General features: G+C 38.7%; 1 protein-coding gene across 2 annotated transcripts in view; it reads right to left on the minus strand.

Annotated features, from left to right (window-relative positions):
- ANAPC5 (anaphase promoting complex subunit 5) overlaps positions 1-20,941 on the minus strand; it is a 39,381-nt gene extending 18,440 nt beyond the window's left edge. For both annotated transcript variants that reach the window (XM_081285220.1, XM_081285219.1), the window contains exons 1-7: positions 20,617-20,941; positions 16,792-16,871; positions 15,785-15,894; positions 14,722-14,914; positions 8,910-8,976; positions 5,344-5,445; positions 3,726-3,916 (exon numbers count right to left, since the gene is read on the minus strand). In XM_081285220.1, the coding sequence (XP_081141346.1) occupies positions 3,726-3,916; positions 5,344-5,445; positions 8,910-8,976; positions 14,722-14,914; positions 15,785-15,894; positions 16,792-16,871; positions 20,617-20,823 (950 nt within the window). In that variant the 5' untranslated portion in view covers positions 20,824-20,941. The remainder of the gene's footprint in view (positions 1-3,725; positions 3,917-5,343; positions 5,446-8,909; positions 8,977-14,721; positions 14,915-15,784; positions 15,895-16,791; positions 16,872-20,616) is intronic.
- Between the last annotated feature and the right edge of the window lie 2,484 nt (positions 20,942-23,425).

Here is a 23,425-nt window from a genome sequence, read left to right on the forward strand (position 1 = left end):
GTTAATCAAAAAATCCTAATAAGAGTTTTCAGTGAAAGAGAAGAGACAAATTGGTTACAATATCTGAAATGAATGAGGCGTCTGCTATTTTCCAAATGCCAGAGCAGACAGGTCTGTAGCCTCTGAACAAGGGCTTTCTGTGTCACTTAGAGTTAAAGCCAAAGTCCTCACCTGGCTTCTAGGACTGCTCTGATCCTGCCAGCTCCCTAAACATATTCCCCTCCTCCTCACTTATAGGATTCCAACCACACTGTTTGCTCCTCAAATGTGCCACATAAACCCTGCCTCAGGGCCTTTACACATGCTCTTCTCACTGACATGAACATTATCTCCACCACAGAGCACTCAACTCCCATAAATCCTTTAAACCTCTGTTCAAATGTTAGGTCAGCAGAGATCAGAGAAAGCTGAGCTGCTACCTGTTTATAGTGTCCATCTCCTTCATGATAAGCTCCACAACAGGTTGGTTCATTTCTCACTTCTATATCCCTAGGAGCTGAACTGTGCCTAGTGCATGGTAGATGCTCCACAAATAAAAATTAAGATTTTCAAGAAATCTCCACAATTCTTTTAGTCAAGTGACACAGATTTATACAGGACCATAGATATAGGAAGGGGGGGGATGTCTGGACATGAGTAAATTGAAAAGAATGACACATTAATAAAAACCCTCTGCCAGGCATGGTGACACACGCCTGTAATCCCAGCGGCTCAGGAAGATCTTGAGTTCAAAGCCAGCCTCAGCAAAAGCGAGGTGGTACGCAATTCAGTGAGACCCTGTCTCTAAATAAAACACGAAATAGGGCTGGGGTGTGGCTCAGTGGTTGAGTACTCCTAAATCCAATCCCTGGTACCCACCCCCAATAAATAAATAAATAAATCCCTCCTTTTCTCACTTGGATTCATCCAATTTTAGCTGTCTATCCACTGACAATATTGTAAACACAAAGAAATTCTGCAGACCAAAAGTTTATTTGTATCTAAGAGGCTGTATACAAATTTCTTTTTAAATTTTTAGTTGTTGATGGACCTTTATTTTATTCATTTATTTATATGTGGTGCTGAGAATTGAATCCAGTGCCTCACACATGCAAGGTCAAGTGCTCTACCACTGAGCCACAACCCCAGCCCTGTATACAAATTTCTGAACACCAGCGAAAGCTTTATGTATTTATTTTTGGATACTGGGGATTAAACTCAGAAATGATTTACAGCTAAGCTATATTATCAGCCCTTTTTTATTTTAAAACAGGATCACATAAAAACTGCTAAGGGTCTTTGTCAGTAGTCAATTTGAATTTTCCTGCTTGAGTCTCCCAAGTCACTGGGATTACAGGCATGATGCATGTGGCAGGAAAGCAGTTTTTAACACAAGTTACTGGTGCCAAGTGTAGTGGCACTTGTCTGTAATCTCAGTAGCTTGGGAGCAGGCTGAGAAAGAAGGACCATAAGTTTGAGGCCAGCTTTAGCCACTTAGTAAAACTGTCTCAAAAAAGAAAAAGGCCTGGGGCTGGTAGAGTGCCTGCCTCACACGTGTGAGGCACTGAGTTCGATAATCAGCACCACATAAAAATAAATAAAGATATTTGGAAAAAAAGAAAAAAGAAAAAGACTAGAGATGTGGCTCTAACCCTAACCCTAACCCTAACCCTAGGTTCAATCTCTACAAACCTCCCCCAACCAAAAAAAAGAAAGCAAGAAAGAAATTATTGGCAAATATTACAAATGGTATTGCTATTATTTATGAATATATAAAATAATGAAAGGTCCTTGCTGCAGGAATGTACCTCAGTGGTAGAGGGAGTGCCATCACACACAGGACACTAAGGGTTCTATCCTCAGCACCACAAAAAAGAAAATACAAGACAGACCTTAATCAAGTGGTTATTAAAGCTAGGCAAAGAAAAATTAGTTATTATAAAGTATTATGCAATGTCACAAAATCAGGGAGTTTGGACTATCCTAAACATTTCCAAGTATCAATCTGCTGTTTGAATTCCCGTGATGACATTCCTGGCCTAAGCCTGAGTACCCCACTAACACCTTTATCAGGAAGTTCTATATAGAGAAATTTGCACCCCCTCCATTGTGGGAACTAAAATCAAGGCCTCAGACATGGTAGGCAAGTACTCAATCACTGAGCTACATACCCAGCCCCTTTTCATTTTTTGAGCCAAGGTCTCACTCAGCCTCTCAAGTAGCTGGAACCACTGCACCTGGCATCTACATAAAATGAAGCACTACACCCTTACCTGGTGCTCACCCCCTCTCAACCTTATCTGGCAGCCACATCTCAATCAATCCAAATCTTTTTCACATGACCTTTCACTACCTGAAGATGTTAACAGATACTTGGCTAACATGTTCTCCAGGCTAAATGTTCTTACATCCTTCCCACGTTATTCATGTGTCCTAGCTTTTAAGACTGTCCCCCACACAAGTTCCAGCTTGTCTACATCTCTTTTGAAACCTGACAACCAGGAAGGACATGGTGGCATGTGTCTGTAATCTCAGGTTTGAGACCAGCCTGGGAAACTCAGCAAGACCCTACCAAAAAATAAAAAAGTTTGAAAGACCTGGGGATGTAGCTTAGTGGTAGAGTGCCCTGGGTTCAGACCCCAGTACCAAAAAATAAAACAAAATCTAACAACCAGAAATTAACAGAATTCCCTGGGTGCTTCCTGGTACTTCTTTATTCTTGAACTTTGAATACCATTCTTCTATTAACACACCCTAATGTCTCTAATCAAAGATGTCTATAGCAGAGATGTACTGGGGAGTGAATCACGGGGTGTTCAACCACTGAGCCACATCCCCAGCCCTATTTTATATTTTATTTAGAACTATTTTATATTTTATTTAGAACTGAGTTACTCAGGTCCTCGATAAGTTGCTGAGGCTGGCTTTAAACTCACAATCCTCTTGCCTCAGCTTCCCAAACTGCTGGAATTACAGGCATATACCACCATGAGCAGCAACAGTTTTGTTAAATAGTAAAAAGTCACAGGGTGGGGTGTACGGGACAATATAACTCATTCAATTAGTAATTTCCTACATTTCACCATTATTCACATCATTTCCTCATTTCCAAAACAGCCTCTGGTGAGTTATTGAAATCTAACTCTATTTACTAAATAATAATTTATTTTCCTATTTTTATACATTAAAAATACAGGTATAGCTTAGCAATAAAATAAACCAGTGTCACCTTACTGGCTGCCTGGACTCCATCCAGAAGCAAACATGTGGCTTTTAGCAAGCATGTGCAGTCTTTATTCCAATAGAGGAAAAACTTCCTTTTCATTTTTTTTTGTGCTGTCTGAAACAATTTTTACTTATTTTTATTTAATTCATTTTTGAAAATACTAAAAATGGCTTTTAAAGTCCTATTATTACCTCCAAAAATTCCTGCTGGGGATTTCTGGCCTAATTGCCTAATTTCTTTTTCACTGAATGGCTGTGCTGTTTCTCAGAAGTAATGAATCCAGAGGCCTGGCACTAAGACAGTAATGCTAAATTGTGACACCAGGGGGCGGACTACTTAGGTAAAAGGCTTTCATTAACCTGTGCCAGTGCAAAAGGGTCTATTCACTCTTTGAAGTCAGTGAAAAATTAAGTTGAAGACTTTCTTTTCTTATTTTTAAAAAATACAATATTTTTTAAAAGCACATCTCAATTAACATCATTTTTTCAATGTCTACATGGAAAAAAATCTATAAACTTACTAGTGACCGAAGCGGCAGTGCAAAGCAGCCAGGTTCAGAGCAGCATATCTCAAGCTACGGCCATAGCCCTCTTCCCCGTTACTCTTACTTTCAGCTCCAGTGAGAATCAGGCGGTCAAAATAATGAAGGAGGCTGTGTGTTGAGCTGAAAACATCCTGGACGCGGAGGTTGTTCAAGTAGCTAAGGTAATGCTGAAACAAGAAATAATCCACATTTTTAAAAAATATTTATTTTTTAGCTGTAGTTGAACACAACACCTTTATTTCACTTGTTTATTTTTTATGTGGCGCTGAGGATCGAACCCAGGGTCTCGCACATGCGAGGCGAGCGCTCTACTGCTGAGCCAAATCCCCAGCCCCCCCACATTTTTAAAAAAGTTGCTCTTCCTCTGCTGGAACACTATTATGGAGAGCACCATGGGCTACACACTTGTTATTTCCCCTACCCTTGAGAAAAGTCAAGATTTATCTTATCTTTTCTCAATAAGAGCTAGCACAGTTGCTCCAGAGGGAGTCCACGAATAAAAATTGGGAGTGTCATTACTGTTTGTGTCAATTTTATCCCAAACATACATCCATTAAGCCTCTGATTGCATTAGGATCCATGAATGACACACAAGGGCAGCAGGCCTCACCTAGTTCAGGTATTGAGGAACACTGTAAGCTCAAATCTAAATATCTTAAAACCTAAATTCATTGCAAAGTACAAAACTGATTTTTCTAAATGCCCAAATTAAAACACAGTGAGTTACTGAAATTAAAATTCATTACTTTCTTTTATTTTGAATCACTGAATCAAACTTTTTGCTAATTTACAACAAAGAAAAATGGGCATATTTCCACATATAAAAAAACTCTGATGTCAAACCCAGATACTAAGTCAAACTTAGTGAAGAAAAATTTTCAGAGTTAAAAATCCTAAGGAATTAAATTATTAAAATTTAAGGAAAAAACAGCTACACATTATGTTGCTCGCCTGTAATCCCTGTAACTTGGGGGGCTGAGGCAGGAGGATCACAAGTTTGAGGCAGTCTGGGCATTCAACAAGACTGTCTCAGAATAATATAAACAGGGCTGGGATGTAGCTCAGTGGTAGAGCACTCCTGGGTTCAATCCCTATTAAGGGGTGAAATAAGGGGGTGATAAAAATGTTCATAAATGGACGCAGCAGTGCACACCTATAATCCCAGCAATTCAGGAAGCTGAAGCAGGAGGATCACAAATTCAAGGAAAGCCTCAGCAACTTACAAGGCCCTGTCTCAAAATACAAAATAATAAAGGCTAGGGACAGCAGAATGCATCACAATTCTTATTACACATATAGAACACAATTTTTCATATTCTTTTTCTTTTTTTTTTTTTTTGATCAGTCTTTTCTATCATCATCTGTCCAAAGCTCACATCATCAGAGATGACAAATGAAAGAACATCAAAAGCTAAGCAATGCCCTACAGCTAGGTGAGGGTGGGAGGAGCTTTGCAACTTGTGCTGTTTCTTGTCAATATTCTTTCAAGAACTTAGGCCAATGTTAAGATTGATCCTCATTTGTGTGGCTATTTAATATACCAAACAGCCTTGACCTTCTTCCATCTCAGCAACAAATTCCAGAAAAGACTCACCGCTTCAGCAAAATCAGGATTAAATTTCAACAAGTTGTTCAATTCTTTCTGCAAGGAAGCTGGAGTGAGGGCTTTAGTCTCATCATTCTTTAACAAAGAAGCCTGAAATTTAAAATGTCAACTCAGTAAAAAGATATGGTTAATTAACACATGAAAATACATACTAACTAGCATCACTTGATGATTTTCTTTTCCACAGAGAGCCCTTAAGGTCCAGTCCTGGTCTCCTCAGTCCTTGCCTTCTGCCCTCACTCCAGGACCTGACTGGAACACATTCTCCTCTTTACCATCCACATGGCTGCTTCCTCTCCTCAAAACACCAAGTATCCTGAACACTATTCCCCACCTGCACACCCTTCCCAGGACTAGCCAACTATGCCCACATCTAGCTCACCCTCCAGGTCCCAATTTAGATTTCAGCTACTTGTTTCTATCACTTTCTAGACTAGGCGAGATCTTACAAGCCTTCTGTACTTTCCCTTCCTGTAGCACCTAATAGACTACATTAAAATGGCCAGTCTGACCCTTCCCAGAAAGTAAAAGCTCCTTCCAGGCATGCAACGTGTTTACTTATCCTTCTAACTCCAGTGCTTACTTGCAAAGTGCCCTGTGATATCCAGGTCCCTGTCCCACCCTAGTTGTTTCTTATGGGTAATATCAATAACAATTATACAAATCATGTTGCAATAGTTTGGATGTTAAATGTCCACGTGTTAAAGCCTTGGTCCCCAGGTTGGCAATGCTGCAGGGAAACCTTTAAAAGACAAGGCCTATGAATGACTTAGGTCATTCAGAGCATTCCTTTGAAAAGGACAGTAGAATATTGGTCTCTCAGTCTGTTTCCTCAGTCTCTGTTTTCTGGTGAGAGACGTGATCACCAGCATATATTCCTACCAGGATGTGCACCCCTCACTAGAATCCCAAACCAATGGGGCCACCTGATCTTGGACTTGAAACTCCCAAACTGTGCCCAAAATAAACCTCTCTTTACCTCCTAAGCAGCCTATGTCAGTTATTTCATTACAGTGATGCAAAGCTAATGCATGTGTAGAAAACTAGTCTCAAACTAAATGCTAATGAGTTTATAGACAATTTACTCCAATTTTGTCTAGTTTTTGCATAAGTAGTAGCAATTTCTCATTCCACTTTTAATTCATTATATCATTTATAGAAAATTCCAAAACTATGGAAAAGGTACAGAAGAAAAATCTATAATCCAACCACACAAAAATAATATTAATACTCTAGTGTATTTTATCCTATTTTTTCCTGTATGAGATTATGAATGTGTGTGCTAAGTGGATGCACATGCACAACACATTTTTAACAAGATTAGAATATGACATAATTTTACTTCCTGTTCATAAAATAATAACATTTTAAACTGTCTCATCATCAAATAGTCTTTGAAAATGGTTTCTAAAGAAAAGGTATTCCCTTTCACTCACATTTTTATTTTTTTAATATTTATTTTTTAGTTCTCAGCGGACACAACATCTTTGTTTGTATGTGGTGCTGAGGATCGAACCCAGGCCGCACACATGCAAGGCGAGCGCCCTACCGCCTGAGCCACATCCCCAGCCGTTTCACTCACATTTATTGCAAATGCTTTTACATTTTGTTGCTTGCCTTCTAATTTTGTTAGAACATGTTATGACAGGAAGATATTAATTTTTATGCTGAAAAAGCAAATGATCTTCTACTTGTTTTCTTCCCCAGCTTTTATGTTTAGAAAGTCTTTCCCCACCCAGATCAGTTAAAAGTTAATATGTAGTTCCTACTGTTCTAATTATAACTTTTTTTTTAAAGAGAGAGTGAGAGAGGAGAGAGAGAGAATTTTTTTTTTAATATTTATTTTTTAGTTCTTGGCGGACACAACATCTTTGTTGGTATGTGGTGCTGAGGATCGAACCCGGGCCGCACGCATGCCAGGCGAGCGCGCTACCGCTTGAGCCACATCCCCAGCCCTCTAATTATTATTATTATTTTTTTTTTTTTGAGAGAGAGAGAGAGAGAGAGAGAGAGAGAGAATTTTAATATTTATTTTTTAATTATCGGCAGACACAACATCTTTGTTTGTACGTGGTGCTGAGGATCGAACCCGGGCCGCACGCATGCCAGGCAAGTGTGCTACCGCTTGAGCCACGTTCCCAGCCCCTCTAATTATAACTTTAAGCGTTCACATTTAACTCTTTAATCCATCTGTAATGTAATGAGATGTGGGGGAGAGGAGGATACAGCTGACAAGCATTTTTTTCCTTAGAGTTAACCATTGTGTAGGTGAGCTTTTCTAACCTGTCTGAAATTAACCTGCAGAAGTGAGTACATAAATTTTATCTAGATCTAAATGTTATATCTTCCTGCAGAAAAAAAACTCTTGGGGAGTATGGGGGTATTGGGTATTGAACCCAGGAGTGCTTTGCCACAGGGCCACATCCCCAACCCTTTTCATTCTTTGAGACAAGGGTCTCAAACTTGCCATCCCTCTGACCCAGCCTCCCAAATCACTAGAATTACAGGCATGTACCACTGCACCTAACCAGAAAGAAATTAACAAAATCAGAAAAAGCTAGAAAAATAGGACGAAAAATAAAAATTCTATACTGAAAATAACAGAAGGAAAAATGTTCAGCTTACATTACCAAGAAAATGAAAACATGTGGCTCAAAAGCAGCAAAAAGAAATGTCTGTATCTGGGCTGGGGTTGTGGCTCAGTGGTAGAGTGCTCGTCTACCATGCATGAGGCACTGGGTTCGATTCTTAGCACCACATAAAAACGAAATAAAAATACAGTGTCCACCTACAACTAAAAAAAAAAAAGTCAAAATAATAATAACAATAATAATAAAAAGGTATATTAGAAAAAGAAATGCTTATATTAAAGTATACTGGTGTCTGCAACTTGCAATACATCAAAATGTAAGATAAAGCTGGGTGTGGCTGCACAGGCCTGAAACCCCAGCAATTTGGGAAACTGAGGCAGGAGGGTCACAAGTTTGAGGCCAGCATGGGCAACTTAGTTAACTATGTCTCAAAGTAAAAAATATAAAATACAAAGGCCTAGGGATGTAGCTCAGCTGTAAAGTGTCCCTAGATTCAATCCCTAGTACTGCAAAAAAATAAAGATGAAATCAGATAGAGGATGGGTAAATATTTATAATTGGCTAAAAGATAGGTAAGTATTTGGTAAACACAACAAAATATTAACTGTGGGATAAAGGTGATGGGCTTACGGGCATTTATAATTTTTTTTTGACATTTTTAATATATGAAAAATGTCCATAAAAAACAAACGTTGGGAGAAGGGAAGCACATCTTCTAACTCGTGTGTTTCTGGGCACACACCATTACTAAAGGAACCTTCATTATAAAGTTAATAGAAAAATAAAATCACAAAAAATAAGGGATACATAGCTACAACTACACTGTTGGTGGAAAAGGTAGAACCAAGAGTCAAGGATAATGCAGATTCACTAATAAACCTCTCAACATCACAGGCATATGCCATAATACAGAATGTCACAAAAATCTTTAAAACTTCATGATAATTTGCAGAATTAACATACCTGCTGAGAAAGAAAAAATTCTGCTTGTTTTTGAGATAGAGGTCCACTGCAAGATACCTCTTCTTCTCTGTAAAATAACAAAAATAGTAATAAATTAAATAAGAGTAAAAATGACAACATTTACAAAATCATAAAGATTTTTGCATAGAATCCAAAAACTTTAAAATAATTCCATCTTCTCAGACATGTAATCGCAAAATGATCCATCAATTCCACTTCCAGCTATACACCCAAAAGAACTGAAAGGAGGGACTCACGCAAGCAGATATTTGCACACCCAGGCTCATACTGGCATTATTCACTACAGTCAAAACATGGAGCCAACCCAAGTGTCCTATGACAGATAAACAAAATATAACATGTACACACAAAGAAATGTTATTCAACCTTAAAAAGGGAATTCTGGCATGTGCCTCAACATGGATCGATGAAATAAATCAATCAAAAAAGACCAATCCAGCTGAAAGCAGTGACGTACACCTGTAATCCCAGCAGCTTGGGAGGCTGAGGCAGGAGGATCACGGTTCAAAGCCAGCCTCAGCAAAAGCGAGGTGCTTAGCAACTCAGTGAGACCCTGTCTCTAAATAAAATACAAAATATGGCTGGGGGATGTGGCTCAGTGGTCAACTGCCCCTGTATTTTTTTCCCCCAGTACCAAAAAAAAAAAAAAAAAGACGAATACTGTATGATTTCACTTACATGAGGTACATAGGATCATCAAAATAGTAAAAAGCAGAATAGTAGTTGCCAGGGAGTTGGGGGGAAGGTGGAATGAAGGGTTATTATTTAATAGGTATAGGTTTTACAAGATAAAAAGAGTTACAGAAGCTGGAAGTATAGCACGCATGAGGCCCAGGGTTCAACCCCAAAACCAAAAATCCAAATTATGGAGATGGATGTTGTATAAATGTACTTAATGTCAGTACACTTTTTACCACTTAAGATGGTCAAGATGATGGGGCTCAGGTGGTGGCTCAGCAGTGAAGTGTTTGCCTAGCACGTGCAGGGCCCTGGGTTTGATCCTCAACACCACATAAAAAAACAAAATTTAAAAAAGGTATTGTATCCAACTACAAATAAAAAATAAATATTTTTTTTTAAAAAAAGAAAGATGGTTAAGATGGCAAATTTTATGTCAGGTGTATTTTACAATAAAAATTTATTGGGGGGAAAAAAAAAGTGATGTTGAATGACCTGCCAAAGCTCATAGAAGATAATCATATAGAAATATAGATCTAAATTCTACACAGCTTCCTTTCTAAAATGCAAATCTACCATATCACCTGTGATGTAAAGCCATTCAGGAATTTCCCACCACCTTGCAAACTGAAGCTTAGCCAGGGAAGAGTGGTGCATTAGGTCCTGCCTCTCCCTCTTACCTACATTCTGGCCCTTACAGGCACCCCAATGCAACTAGACACTGCCACTGCTTCCTCAGCCTCAGTGCTCTTCTCCCAACCACTGTTGTACTTCATACACCATCCATCATTCAGGACTAACTCAAAGGTCATATCCTCCAGGAATTCTTTCTACCATCCCTCACTTGAGCTCCTACCTCTCCTAGTGATGGCCATCATGCCACCTATGCATCACCACCATGGCTGTTCCTCACCTGTGCTGTAGGCAAACACCCAGTACACTCTGTGCCTCCACACACTTCAGGCACTCAATGTTTGGGAAATGAATGAATAAAGTTTGTAACTCCTTACTAGAGAGACAAGATGGTTCTACAATAAAAAGAAGGAAAGAGGCCTTTTCTTGGAAACCACCATTTGTTAGCAGTTTAGATTACACAGAACAGATAAACAAGAAGTATACTATTATAAATCTTGACTCCAGGACTGGGGATGTAGTTCAGTGGTAGAGCACCTTCCTACCACACACAAGAACCTGGTTTCAATCCTCAGCCATGAAAAACCAAACCAAACAAAAAACATCTAGACTTTTAAAAAAAATCCATATTTGCACAAATAAAAAAATTTCATATTGAAAGCAAAGTATGAAAAATATCCCTTTGCCACATGACTCTGAAGAAATGTTTCTCTGTACAGGATTGCATAAGAAAAAAAAAAAAAAAAAAACAGGCTGGGTGTGTTGCCACACACCTGTAATCACAGCAATTTGGGAGGCTGAGGCAGGAGGATCCCAAGTTCAAAGTCAGCCTCAGCAACTTAGTGAGGCCCTAAACAATTTATTGAGACCCTGTCTCAAAACAAAAAATAAAAAGGACTGAAGATGTAGCACAGTGGTATAGCACCCTTGGCTTCATTCTCCAGCACGAAAAGAAAAACAAAAACAAAACCTCCAATGCTCAGGTTGTACTGTCCTCCATTGCATCCATGTCAGTTTGTCCTGTGTCGGGACACCTAGCTCCCAATCTTAAGAGGTCCTCTCTACAGCTCCCCTACCCCAGTCACTCTATATCCCTGTCTTCACTGCGTTGACACTCTCTGAAACTACATATTTATACTCTATTATCTGTTCAATTCCACAAACTACATAAGGAGAGGGACTTTCTCTCTCTGCAGACACACAGCATCTAGCACAGTGCCCCACAGTGCCTTCCAATAAATACTTGTTGAATAAATTAATGAGTTTGGGAGACTGACATTAAGCCACTGATGAAATACTAGAGAATTCCTACATTTGTGAGGCTCTTGTAAAAACCCACAGAAGAGGTGGCTGGACTAGCCTGCAGCCTACCAACCTTCATGACAAGCTCATGTGGTGTAACCCCACAGGTCTCTTCTAGTGCAGTATGCAAGAACTGCAGCATAGTAACAGCAACCCACAAAACACACACACTAACTCTCAGGCTATTTCTTCCATAAATGGATTTTCAAAACACTTGGTAAACATTTATTGACTGAATATTTATCTCCTCACTGCTAAACTAACAGTTGTATTCTCATTTTCAAACAGGAATAATTTCATTGTGAAATGGGAAATCAGCAAGCTATGCAATATTACTTAATGTGCATATTTTTTACCTTTTTAACTTGAATACAAATTTCTAAAGCAAGAAAAATTATTTCCCTGAAGAGCATTAAAAATATTCTAATAACTATAAGAACAAGAGGGAAGGAAGGAAGGAAGGAAAGACTTTCTCAAAATGCAATAAAACATTAGAAAAGATTACAAAAGGGCTAGAGCACTTGCCTGGTACACATGAGGCAATTGGGTTCAATTCCCAGCACCAAAAAAAAAAAAAAAAAAAAAAAAAAAAAAAAAAAAATCACAGAAAAAACTGAAATCTTCCTTCTCATACAGTTAAAAAAAAATTCTCTAGGGGCTGGGGTTGTGGCTTAGCAGTAGAGCACTCGTCTACTGCAGCAAGGCCCTGGATTCGATCCTCAGCACCACATATAAATAAATTAAATAAAGGTATTGTGTCCAACTACAACTAAAAAATAAATATTAAAAAAAGAGGCTTTAAAAAAATTCTCTAGCAAAATAATGTTTTGGACAAAGAACAGTACTTGTATTTATATTCAAATAATACTTCTTTAATTTTCATGATGAAATTCAGTTTCCTAAAGGTACACTATTTTCTGAAAACATACCTTTACAGTAATTATTATGTTCATAAATGAATTCTTTTTTTAATATTTATTTCTTAGTTGTAGTTGGACACAATATCTTTATTTTATTTTTATGTAATGCTGAGGATTGAACTCAGGGCCTCAAATGTGCTAGGCAAGCAATCTACTGCTAAACCACAATCCCAGCTCCATAAATTCTTTTTTTTATTATTATTATTTAATTATAGGTGGACACAATGTCTTTATTTTACTTTATGTGGTGCTGAGGATTGAACCCAGTGCCTCACGCATGCTAGCAAGCACTCTACCTCTGAGCCACAATCCCCCCCCCCCCGTAAATTCTTAAATAGGGAAAAACAACAAAAAGATGTAATTGAATTAGCACAGGGGGCACACATCTGTAATCCCAACAACTCAGGAGACTGAGGTAAAGAGGAGCCAAAGTTTAAGGCCAGCCTGGACAATTTATCCAGAGCCTGTCATAGAATAAAAATAAAAAGGGCTGGTGATGCAGCTAAGTGGTAAAAGCACTCCTGGTGTTTAATACCCGGTTCACCAACCAACAAAACCTAATTAAATCATATCAATTTAAGAAAAAGCCAGGGGCTGGGGATGTGGCTCAAGCGGTAGCGCGCTCGCCTGGCATGCATGCGGCCTGGGTTCAATCCTCAGCACCACATACAAATAAAGATGTTATGTCCGCCAATAACTAAAACTAAATAAATAAATAAATATTTTTTAAAAAAGAAAGAAAGAAAAAGCCAAAATAAAACATGAAAAGTCTAAATTAACATTTCCAAAGAAGTGATGCTTCCCTACTCTAAGCAAACAAAGTACCAGAACAAGGATTACACTATAGCATAGAGGCACTGCTTAGGGAAATTGACTGAAAGAGAAGTTGGAATAATAATAATTAACATTTATTGAACACTTTCTATTTACTAACCATAGTTTTAAATACTTAATATAATATAAACTAATTTAATTCTTCTAACACTCTTCTGAGGTGGTATGAGCCCCATTTTGTACATGAGGAATTTGAAGCACAGAGAAGGTGAGTAATCTGCCCAGGGTCTAAGAGGGAGTAAGCCTCTGAGAATTAAAAAATTCTCTCTAGGGCTTGGGATGTGGCTCAAGCGGTAGCGCGCTTGCCTGGCATGCGTGCGGCCTGGGTTCGATCCTCAGCACCACATACCAACAAAGATGTTGTGTCCGCCGAGAACTAAAAAAATATTAAAAATTAAAAAAAAAAATTCTCTCTAAAAAAAAAATAATAAATAAATAAATAAATAAAAGGCTATCTGGTGATGAGAACGATGAAAGAAGTAAAGCTGAAAGTGTTTGGGATGGGGGAGACTCATACCTGGTCAGGGAAGGCCTGTCTGAGGACATGGGAGCTGAGTTCTGGATGGTAAAATGAAAAAATCAGGTGAAAAATCAAGAAAGAACATTCCAAGAAACCTGTGACACACTGGTCTGGAGTATTGAAAAAAAAAAAAAAGAAAGCCAGTGAGACTGCTGAGAGCCGAGAGGAGAGCAAGAGCAAGAGGTTGGAGAAGAGTACAAGGCTAAATCAGGCAGGCCTGGAGCCACGGCAAACTGGGATTTCTGTCTCTGAATTCCAAGAACAACCAATGAAGGGTTTGGGACAGAAGAGTGCAATGACCTGATTCACACTCTTACAGGTTTCCCAGGAACTGGGTGAAGATGGACTGCAGAGAGACAAGAGACCAGTGAGGATGCTGGTAAAGACATGCAGTAGAGATCTGGTGCTTGACTCTCAGGGCATTAGTGGTGATGAGACACGCGAACATGATCAGAGCATGCTGGGAAGGAAGGACTGAATGGACCTGCAGAGGGACTGAATTTCAGGGTGAAGGACAGGAAGGAACAAAGGGTATCGCTAGTTTCAAGTCTGAACAACTAGGTGAGCAGTGATACCACCTGCCCAATGCCTAGACCTTAGGAGGCATTCAATAAAATTTCACTAAATTAATGATTGTTAATTCACTTTGATATAATGAATACTACCAGTCACAGCCTCCCAGAAAAGAAACAACACATTGAAATTGCATAATTTCTTTTTTCTTTTTTTTTTTTTTTTTTTTTAGAGAGAGAGTTTTTTTTTTTTATTTTTTAGCTCTCGGCGGACACAACATCTTTGTTGGTATGTGGTGCTGAGGATCGAACCCGGGTCGCACGCACGCCAGGCGAGCACGCTACCGCTTGAGCCACATCCCCAGCCCCTGAAATTGCATAATTTCACTTACCTTACGGACACATCAAGTTCTTCTTTTTCCATTTTTCTTTCTCCTTCCTCTCTACTTGTCAGTTCCATCTCAGTATCCTCCACTGTCTTTTTTTCACCATTTTGGAAGTACTGTTGAAGGGCAGTGTATAGTTTAAACACTTGACTGAAAGAAAGTTTACTGTAGGCCAAGATCATGTGACGCAGAAATAAACCTAGAAAATAAGACCACAGACAAGATGAAAGCATTAACTGAAATCCAGCTACAGGATACCAATGACTATGTGGCACAATCCTTCCTTCACAAGAACCAAAGAGACACTTGCAGGTGCTGTTTCCTCCTCCTGGAATGTTCTTCCCTCATTCTTACAAAGCTCATCTTTCCTTATTTGGGGCTCAGTCCTCCCATCCCAGTTACTCCATTTTCATCCCGCACAGTCTCTATTTTAGTTTCTTTATAGTTGTTTTAACTATCTGAATCATCTTATTTATTTCTTTACTTTTTACCATCTGGTTTCCCCCACCAAAACATCATCTCCATTAAAGAAAAATCAATGTCTACCTTATATATCCAGAGCCTGGCACAAAGGAGGAGATCAATAAATACCTGATGTTGAGTAATATAAAAATTACCATGCAAAAAACCCAGAGAGATGGAGCATGGATACAAAGCTAACAGAAAAACTTAAAAAAAAAATATATATATATATATATATCTATCCGCATCTTATATACTGTTAACAATAATATATTTTTACTTACCTCTCTTCGTAAGTTTGGTTGGTGACCCTCACTTACAGTTGCACAATGCAGGCAAGTGATCCAGAGAACTGTAAGAAAGAGCTGGCAAACCCTAAAAACCCCAGAACCAGGCTCGGACTCTGACTATTACAGAAAAAACAGAAGGTACTTTTCCATAATTATTCTTAAATATCAATTCTTCAACAGCAAGGCAATAAATACAAACCATAACATGTCTAATATCCCTACTGTTTGTTCACAGATAAAGCAAAGTAAAGGTGTCACTTAGAAAGTTGCTCACTTCAATGAAAATACTCTCTGCTCTTCTTAGAAGAGTTTCATACCTACTACACTTGTTTTGTGAACCTCTGGTTCAGTTCCAGAAAAAGAATCTGAAAGGTCATCAAAAAACTGTTCCATATCCTTCAATTCGCCTTCAGCCATCAGTTTGATTCTGAATGAGAAAAGTGAGGTGTATATTTTAGGAAGGCCCATGCTCCATATTTCTGAAGTATTTCTTCCCACTTTCCGTACTCCTGAGTTATCTATTTTAAAGGTGATTCAGAGATTTGTATAAAACAGTAACATGTAAAACAAACTTCATAATCTGAAAAGTCACTCCCGTATTTCTGAAAAGTAACACTGCTGCTTTCTTTTTTTCTCTTTATATATATTTTTAGTACCAGGGATTGAACCCAGGGGTACTCAATCCTGGGCCATATCCCCAGCTGCCTTTTAAAAAATATTTTTATTTAAAGACAGGGTCTTGTTAAGTTGCTGAGGCTGGCTTTGAACTCTCAATCCTCCTGCCTTAGCCTCCCAAGATGCTGGGATTACAGGCATGCACCACCATGCCCAGCATCATTGCTGTTTTCTTGATCATAAAATTTATCCAAGTATCAGCCCATAAAAATAAAATTATCTGCAACAATTAAAAAAATGAGGTAGATCCATACAAAATAAAAACTTCAAGGAAAAAAAAAGCTGCAAAAAAGTATGTTTAATGTATCCATTTTCTTTTAAATTCATTAAAGGTACTTAGGAAAACAACCCTTAGAATAAAGATAACTTTATTTTTTGGTGGTACTAGGAACTGAACACAGGATCTTGCATAGGTTTGGCCAATTCTCTACTTTTGAGCTACAACCCAGCTCATTTTAAGTTTTATTTTTAGGGGGGAAAAAATGTTTTATTTGCAAAAGAGTCTAAGTTGCCCAGCTGATCTCAAACTTTCCATCCTGCTGCCTTAGACTCCCATATTTTACTTAAAAAATTAATTACCACATGCCCTTTTGTAATTTTTATCTACCTTGAAATCTTTTCTGTATATACAGAAGAAAATAAAATTTACCTGATCTGTACTGAATTTGCCAGCTGAGGACAAGAGTCTTCAATTAACTTGTATAGTTTTGACAGTGTAATGTCTGGGCCCTGAGGAAGGGAGAAATAGGAAAATTACAGGTAAATGTTAAAGACCTGTAGACTGACAAAGAACTACAACATAAATTAATTTATCAACCTCTCTGCTTTAACAATCATTTCAAACATGAAATATCAAATCAGATTTTTCTTATCTACCTAAAACATTAAACTAATATTTCAAAACTGCATAGTCTTTTAGTCAGTAGAATAGTCTAAAATGAAATTTATTAATTTATTGTATGAGGACGTATAATTCCTTCCTTCAAGCTCTATAATCACGGCAAAATTGTAACTTCTGAGTCCCAGTTTCCTTCATTAGTTAACAGATGTAATAACAATTATCTTCCTTATTTGCAGCAAAGATCAGGTAAGATAATGTAAAGTGCTTTGTAAACTGGAAAACACTATTAAAATGCAGTTACCATTTTTCACAAACATAATCTCATTTGATTCTTTCCCAGACTTGTAAGGCAGGCAGACACAGTATTTGCTAAGACCATTAAAAGTACCATGATGGGGCTGGGGTTGTGACTCAGAGGTAGAGAGCTTGCCTAGCATGCATGAGGCACTAGGTTTGATCCTCAGTACCACAAACAAATAAAATAAAGGTATTGTGTCCACCTATAACTAAAAAATAAATATTAAAAAAAAAAGTACCATGAGCATCAAACTTCTGCTATGAAGATTATAATGGGGGGGCTGGGATTGTGGCTCTGTGGTAGAGCACTCACCTAGCATGAGAAGGGCCCTGGGTTCAATCCTCAGCACCACATAAAAATAAATGAAAGGAATAAAGGTATTTTGTGTCCAATTATAACTAAAAAATAATAATAATAATAAAAAAGATTATAATTGGGGCTGGGGTTGTGGCTCAGTGGTAGCACACTTGCTTAGCATGTGTGAGGCACTGGGTTCAATCCTCAGCACCACATAAATAAATAAAATATTGTCCAACTAAAAAAAAAAAAGATTATAATCTAGGGGCTGGGGTTGTGGCTTAGAGGTAAAGGGCTTGCCTAGCATGCGTGAGGCACTGAGTTCAATCCTCAGCACCACATAAAATAAAGATACTATGTCCACCAATAACTAAAAAATAAACATTTTTAAAAAGGCTGTATCTAGCTGTATTTTAAAAGAAAACATTGAGTCTTTTTTGAGCAAAAACACAGTGTATACACCAAGTTTAGATGTGGATAATCCAGCAAATCTACTTCAGGGGAAGTTATATTTGGCACACATTGTTTGAAATGAAGAAAAACTGAAAAGAACCTGTAAGCAAAAAAAAAAAAAAGACTTAATTCATTATAATAAAAAGTTAAACTATGTTGTTTATTTTACTATGAAATATACTGCAATCATTAAAAAGAATATTCAAATGTGCTGACATGAAAATATCTCCAAGACTTGTTAAGTGAAAGGAGCAAGCTGTGGAATAGAAGTAGCATTTATACAAAAAAAAAAAAGCAAAATGAAATTAAAAGCACACACATATATATTTATATATACCTATAATCATATGCATCTAGCCATCTAGAAAGATCCATTCCAAAGTGTTACTCAACAGATGAATTAATGTTTATAATGATAATCTTTGGAAAGAAAAAGAATTGGAAGGCATGCAGAATTATCATCTTTCCATTGATTTTTGTATTAAATAAAGTTTTTACAAGACACCTTTGTGCATTACTTGAGTGGTTACAATTTAAAATTTGGAGGCTCAGTTGGTAGAGTGTTTGCCTTGCATGCACAAAGCCCTGGGTTCAATTCCCAGCACAACGGAAAAAAAGTCAAACAGTAATAAAGGAGCTGTTACTAGAAGAATTATGTATAAACTTTGATTAAAACTACATAGTAGTTAGCCAAGCAAGGAATCAGAAAGAATTCCGGTGGAGGGCGGGGGGACGGGACGGGACATATGCTAAGGCAGGAAGATGGGATTAATATACCAGGATTATTGCTACTTTTCTGTTCTTACTAATTTTAGTATTTTCACTTTTATTTAAAGAACAGGGAGAAATGCACTTATAGTAATAGTAATGTGGATAAGACTACAGCCAACAAGTTATAGAGATGCTGTCCCTTTTATTTAACTAAGCAAGACACTTAAGCACTATGTCCTAGGTTGCCACCCTTTCCAGTTCCCCTCCCCCACAAAGTCAGGTGAAGGGATATTTTGTGTTTGTGGTACTGAAGATTAAATTCAGAGATGCTTTATCACTGAGCTAGCCCCAACCCTTCTTTTATTATTATTTTTTTTTTGAGACAGGGTCTCACTAAACTGGCCTCAAACTTGTGATCCTCCTGCCTTAATAGCTATGATTACAGACCAGCAACACCATGCCCAGCTGTGATGGATTTTCGAACCCCTTATAAAGTATACTGTGTGGCAAAAATGCAATTCAGTATAATTTTGTTAAGTTTATCACTTATGATCTCATCATTTAGAGGCCCAGGCGCAGATCTGTTTCTGTCACCACTATTCCTTAACAAACAATTGCTCATACTTCAAGGTCCACCAGCTTAACATTCCATCTTCTCTAAAAAAGGGCAAATCAAACTGGGTGCAGTGGTGCATACCTATAATCCCAGCAGCTTTGAAGGCTAAGGCAGGATTGTTAGTTCAAAGTCAGCCTCAGCAACTTAGTAAGGCACTTAGCAACTCAGGGAGACCCTGTCTCTAAATAAAATTAAAAAGGGCTGGGGTTGTGGCTCAGTGATTAAGCACCCCTGGGTTCAATCCTCAGTACCAAAAGAAAAAAGGTAAATCAGGTGGGTGTGGTGGTGCACACCTGTAATCCCAGGACTCAGGAGTTATGTAAAGAGGATAGCAAGTTTGAGGCCAGCCTCAGCAACAAGGCCTGCAGCAATTTAGTGTGATCCTTTCTCAAAATAAAATTCTAAAAAGGGTTCAGGATATGGATCAGTGGTTAAGCATCTCTTGGTTCAATCCCTGGTACAAAAAAAAAAAAAAAAAAAGGAGGGGGGAATCACATTTCATTCCTTCCAGGAATAACTTCTCAGGCACTTTACAAGGCTTTGGGGAATGCAAGGGTGAATAAAACAGGGCAAGTATTGTGTTCGGATACAATCTAGTGAGGAAACAGACATCAATCACATAAACACACAAATACATGGAAAAAACAATTGAGGGGCTGGGGATATAGCTCAGTTGGTAGAGTGCTTGCCTCGCATGCACCACAAAAAAAAAAAAAAAAAAAAAAAACACAACTGATATAAAACTGAAAGCGTTAAGGAACTTGCTCAAGTGACAGCTAGTTAAGTTGTGGAGCTCCGTGGCGTGAATCTGGAAAATGAAATAGGGTATGTGAAGTGCTGAACACACAATAAATGTTCAGTCTTTGCTCGTTACTAGGTTTTATGTCGTTATTACTACTTATTATGGTCTCCTAAAGTAACTCAGCCTGTATGATTCATCTCCGTCTCTGCAAAGCTCAGGACTGTGTAGCTCCACTTTACAAAAGATCTAATAAGATGATACCTCTCCCCCTGTCACTCAGATAATACTGGTGCCAGACGAGAACCTGCAAAATAATGCACGTAAGGCGCCTAGCCCCTACTAAACGCTCATCAAGTGTTAGTTGGCGGGATTTACTACCTTTATTTTTTCACGTTCCTCTAAAGCAGAAAGAGTTATTTGATGAACCCCGTGTCCCCAGAACAAGGCCAGTGTCCTGCACAGAGCAAATGTACACTAAGTTTACTAAATGAGCAGGAGCTAGTGGGCGCCCCTCACCTGCAGCAGCGGCAGGAGTAGCTGGTTGAGCTTCCGCCGCTCCAGGAGGCTGACCGCGCCCTCGCCCGTGCGGCCCATCTCGTTCAGCAACACCAGTACCGCGATCTTATATGGCGTCACCCAGTCCTTGATGCCGAACACGTTGGCGTGCACCACTCCATTGGTCATCATTGGATTGAAATAGAGGCTCTCGTGGACGCTGGCCATGGCGGCCCTCCGAGACTAAGTCTCGGAGACCCGCCACGCGCAGCGCCCAGCCGACGCCTCACGGCATACCTCAAGCGAGCCTGCACTTCCGCCCGCCAGCCCGTATTTCAGGAAACTGGCATCCAAGCTCTTGGCGGCATGTGGTCGGCCAATCATAGAGCACAGGGGAAGGCTATCACCAATCAGGATATCCAGTGGTACAGTGAGGGTGGGGCAAGTATGGTGTATCAGGTGACTGATTCCCTACGGAAACAGTTGCCAAAGGAGAGCAAATTCCGGGTCAACGTGGGCAGAAAACAAGAATTGTAAAGAAGAGTTGGGGCTTGTTGTCCCAGACTGAAAGGATTGAGAGGCTGCCCATTTGTTCATTCAATTTGAAAGCAGTTCAAGTTCGATTTTGAAACGGATGTGTTTAGAAACAATTGAAATTAGCTGGGCTTGGGGCTGGGGCTGGGGCTATAGCTCAGTGGCTGATCACGTGCCTACCATGGTTTTTTTTCAGTATTTCACAAATGCCATTTGCACCCAGCCAAGTCAGGTTACATAATATGTCCTTACGTGAAATAGAACATAAAGAATAACCCTGCCTAATAAACTACAAACTTAATAATGTGGCATTCAAAATCCTCCAAAAGCAAGCTCCAGCCAATATTTTCAATCCCAGTTTTCATAATTTCCCTTCATCTGCACTTCTCAAGACATTTGGTTCTCTCCAACCTGAATTATTATTACTAATCATTTACCATTCCTAATCGTTTTTATGCCCCTTGAAAGAAAAAAGGATGTATTAATTCAACTTTGGCTACACACAAGCATGAACTTGTGCCTAGGTTTTGTTGTCTGAATCCCATTTGTTTATGAATCCAGATGTTAGTAATGAGCAGTGAAATGCAAAACAATATAGCAGGGTCACAGGTTTCTTTGAAATTGCCTTTAATGAACAATGGAGTAACTTGTAGAACAACAACAGGTGTACTAACCTGCACATAAATAAAGGGAAACAATTAAGAAATACCTGGAGAAAAATAGATCGATGGGGCTAACTTCTGGCAGGGTCCACAGAGGTTAGTGTAGCTGGTGCAAATATCCACGGGAGACAGCTGAGTTCAAGCAGAGGTTTATCAACAGAGAATATCTGCCAGGCTGCCCTTCTGCAAGGCGCAATAGCCTGCTGGAAAAAAAACCTCTTAACTATTTAGTCAAGTACAATGGAGTAGTTAAAAATTAACCCGTCTGGTCCTGAGAGTGTTACCTGGTGTCTTTGCTGTGGTTTTGGTAGTTAGGGACTCTTCCAAGGAGGGCAGATGCTGATTTTCAAAATGGAGTTAGTTTGGCCTAAGGACCTAATAGGAGGTCATTGAAAAAATAGGATTTATGGCCTTGGGTTTCTCAATGTATTTCAGAAGGGAAATTTTATTAATGGTGCAAGATTGAGAAGATGAAGTGTGCCTGGTCATTGACCCCAGCACCCACGTTAATATAGAATTGACTTGTATGAAGTCCCCCTGAATAGGAAGGTCACCATGACAATTTCAGAGAAGACCCCAGTTGGTCCAAGCCTCCCCTGCTGGATGTGAAAGAAGAGTTACATGTCTGATTGACAAACACTGTGGAAGGTGAACCCTGGCTCTCAAGGCTAGCATGAAACAGCAATAAATTTGGAGGCAGCATGGTTTCCTTACTGGTTCTCAGCTCAGAGTGTTCTTTGCTCAGGCCTTACTTTCATTTATGATAAAATTCCCTTACTTGACCTTCCTTCCTTCCTTCCTTCCTTCCTTCCTTCCTTCCTTCCTTCCTTCCTTCCTTTCTTTCTTTCTTTCTGTTTCTTCTTCTTCTTTTTGATTTAAATCTTTATTTTTCCATATCTTTATTTTATTTATTTTTATGTGGTGCTGAGGATCAAACCCAGTGTCTCCCATGTGCAAGGCAAGTGCTCTGCCATTGAGCCCCAGCCCCAGCCACAGCCCCCTTGCTTGACTTTTCGTGTCTGACTTTAAGTTTTCTTTCTTCAAGACACAAGAACTGGGGTTTGGAGCTTCAGTTCCCCATGCTCCTGGGAGGGAGATACCTATGGGCTGAAAAACAGAGAAAGAAAGCCATTGATGGAAGCTAACTTCTATATCTTGAGAACTCAAGCTGGCTTTTTGCAGGGAATTAAATATTTAAATAATCTCTTTCTTTGCCTCAGTTTTACTCCCTCTCCCTTTTATGAAAAAAGCAGACTTACAAATTCGCAGCTCTCTCAAGATCTTTTTGCATTTTATACATAGAATTAAATGAAGTTTGACAAAAGGTATTTGTGGAATAAACGTCTGTCCAACCTGAAAATCCCAAATAGAGACACTTAACAAATGTAAAGAGCCAAATAATTTTACAAAATCCTGAACAATTTTACTACTTGGTAAGACTTCCAAGTCATTCTTTTTTTTTTTTTTTTTTTTTTTTTTTTTTTTTGGTATTGGGGTTTGAACCCAGAGGTTCTTAAGCACTGATCTACATCCCCAGCAGTTTATTTTTTAAATTTTTAAAAATTTTTTAGTTGTTAATGGACCTTTTTTTAAATTATTTGTATGTGGTGCTGAGAATCAAACCCAATGCCTCA

The sequence above is a fragment of the Spermophilus citellus genome (genome assembly GCF_964194105.1).
Source record: "Spermophilus citellus genome assembly, chromosome: 3".
NCBI lineage: Eukaryota > Metazoa > Chordata > Mammalia > Rodentia > Sciuridae > Spermophilus > Spermophilus citellus.